Source organism: Condylura cristata, unplaced genomic scaffold, assembly GCF_000260355.1.
Source record: "Condylura cristata isolate star-nosed mole 26May11 unplaced genomic scaffold, ConCri1.0 scaffold00009, whole genome shotgun sequence".
Lineage (NCBI taxonomy): Eukaryota > Metazoa > Chordata > Mammalia > Eulipotyphla > Talpidae > Condylura > Condylura cristata.
Window position 1 is genome coordinate 1296552 of NW_004567110.1, and position 2490 is coordinate 1299041.

Here is a 2490-nt window from a genome sequence, read left to right on the forward strand (position 1 = left end):
CTTCTCTCCCGCAGATCCACAATGGGCCGCCCCACAGCAGCAACTTCGGCTACTCCTACGCCAAGAGGATGATCGACGTGCAGAACAGGTGTCCACCCTGCTCCCCGCAAGGCTGGCCGGGGTGGGGGCCGCCGGGGACCACCGGGCCCGCGGGTGGCTGGCGCTGTGGGCACAGGGCGGGAGCCAGGAGCCGCGCGCCTCCGCAGGGCCTATTTCCAGCAGCACGGCCGCACCTTCACCGCGGTCATCCCCACCAACGTCTTCGGGCCCCACGACAACTTCAACATCGAGGACGGCCACGTGCTGCCGGGCCTCATCCACAAGGCGCACCTGGCCAAGAGTGAGTGCGCCGCCCGCCCGCCCGCCCTCCTGGCCGCCCGCCCGCCCGGCCGGCCGCCCTGACCCACCTCCCCCCTGCAGGCAGCGGCACGGCCCTGACTGTGTGGGGCTCTGGGAAGCCTCGGCGGCAGTTCATCTACTCACTGGTAGGGCGGGGGGCTGGGGGGGTGGGCCGGGTCCCTGCAGCTCGCTCCAGGTCTGCGCGACGCTGGGGTGTGGCAGGAGGGGCCTGGCTGGGCCGCGGCGTGGACTCCGCAGCGGGGCGGCCTGCGGCCGTAACTGTGACCTTGACGCTGCCCGTCTGCCCCGGAGGACCTGGCGCGGCTCTTTGTTTGGGTCCTGCGGGAGTACAACGAGGTGGAGCCCATCATCCTGTCAGGTGGGCACCTGCGCTGCACCCCAGCAGGCAGACCCGTCCCGAGAGCGGGGGCTGCGGCCAGGCCGGGAGGAGGCGCCTGAGCGGGACCCTTGTCCCCACAGTGGGCGAGGAGGACGAGGTGTCCATCCGGGAGGCGGCCGAGGCCGTGGTGGAGGCCATGGACTTCCGAGGGGAGGTCACTGTATCCTTCACAGGGCAGGGCCGTCGGGGACGCTGGGGCCTGGCCCTGGGCTGCCCACTCGCCGGGCGGGAGGGGCCGGCGGGGGGGGCTGCTTCTGCGCTGCTGCCTTGACCGGGCGCCAGTTTGACACAACCAAGTCAGACGGGCAGTTCAAGAAGACGGCCAGCAACAGCAAGCTGCGGGCCTACCTGCCGGACTTCCGCTTCACGCCCTTCAAGCAGGGTGAGGCGCTCTCTCGCGCCCGCCCCCCGCCTACCCCGGGCTGGGCGTCCCTTCAGGGGTGCGGCTTGGCAAGCCGGAGGCAGAGCAGGGGTGACTCCGTGTCCGCCTCCACCCCCACTCCCGCAGCCGTGAAGGAGACATGTACCTGGTTCACCGACAACTACGAGCAGGCCCGGAAGTAAGCGGACGGCGGCCCTCAGCCTGGCCAGCTCGGAGCACGGCCTCTGCCCGGGTGCCCCTGGCCGGGACTGTCACAGCTGTCCCCAGGGAGACCGCGCAGGCAGGTGGCCCTGCGTGGCCCCGCACCTGGTCCCCACTGCAGTGGCCAATAAAGCGCTTTCCTGCAGGACCCCTGCGGCAGCTGGCACTCACTCCTGTGTCCACTCTGATTGCCCGCCCTAGACACCACTGGGCCAGTGCACCCTGTGGGCGGCAGCGGAGAGGCCAGGGCGTCACCACAGGGCGGGCAGGCGGCACCGTCAGCGATGGAGGCGCAGCAGGGGCACCTGTCAGGGTGCCAGCTGGGTGCCCACACCTGCACACGGCTCTGGGTGGCCAGAGCACTCCGGGCTGGGACCCCCCGACTGTGAGAACAAGGTCTGGGTTTGGACAGGCTGCAGGGCACCAAAATGGACCCGAGGGAAGGTGCTGATGGGGTGGCCCAGGCCACCTGGTACCCCCAGGAGAGACCCGGGGCCTGGCCCCGACCCTCATCTCCCGAGCCCCTGGCTGTTCTTGTTAGTGGGGTTGGGCCTGCCCTTGGGACAGTGAGAAGTGCCAGCCCGGTGGGCAAGGAGGGGGCAGCACAGGTCTCCATTCTCATCAGGAGGAAGCCAGGCCGCCCACAGGCCGGTGGACCGGTCACCTGCCAGCCAGCCCGTGCTGCACCCAGGGGTGCCAGTTGCGAAGTTCCTGCCCCGGCCCGGGCCCTACTGCTGGCCGCCTTCCCTGGGGAGGCCTGCCGTCGCCCCCAGCTTCCTTCCCACCCAGTGCCGCCACCTGCCCCCCCCCCAGGCTGCTGGCGGTGGGCCTCCGGGCCTCCACTCGCTGCGCCCGCCCCTCCTCCTGCACTGCCCCAGCCCAGTGGGTGCCCCCCTGCAGGCCCCAACCGAGGAGCCCGCGCACCTGCCAATAACTGGGGGCCCTGCTCCAGCCCCCGAATTTGGTCGCCCCTCATGGCATGTCCTGGGGTGCCAGTCCTTAGTGAGTGGAAGCTCTGCCCAAAGTGGGGGCTCAGGGAGGGAGGGTGCCTGAACCCCGAGCTCAAGTTGGAGCTCAGACTGTTACAGGGCGGGCAGCGAGGCACCCCCGAACCCCCAAACCTGCCTGCTCCGTAGCCTCTGCCATCCGCCGCATCAAGACGAAATAT

General features: G+C 70.5%; 1 protein-coding gene across 1 annotated transcript in view; it reads left to right on the forward strand.

Moving 5' to 3' along the window:
• Window positions 1-1486, forward strand: part of TSTA3 (tissue specific transplantation antigen P35B) — a 2840-nt gene extending 1354 nt beyond the window's left edge. Inside the window, exons 4-10 of the mRNA XM_004679574.2 lie at window positions 10-88; window positions 207-340; window positions 421-485; window positions 652-718; window positions 820-899; window positions 1022-1121; window positions 1248-1486. Of these exons, the coding sequence (XP_004679631.1) occupies window positions 10-88; window positions 207-340; window positions 421-485; window positions 652-718; window positions 820-899; window positions 1022-1121; window positions 1248-1303 (581 nt within the window). The 3' untranslated portion in view covers window positions 1304-1486. The remainder of the gene's footprint in view (window positions 1-9; window positions 89-206; window positions 341-420; window positions 486-651; window positions 719-819; window positions 900-1021; window positions 1122-1247) is intronic.
• The last annotated feature ends 1004 nt before the right edge of the window (window positions 1487-2490 follow it).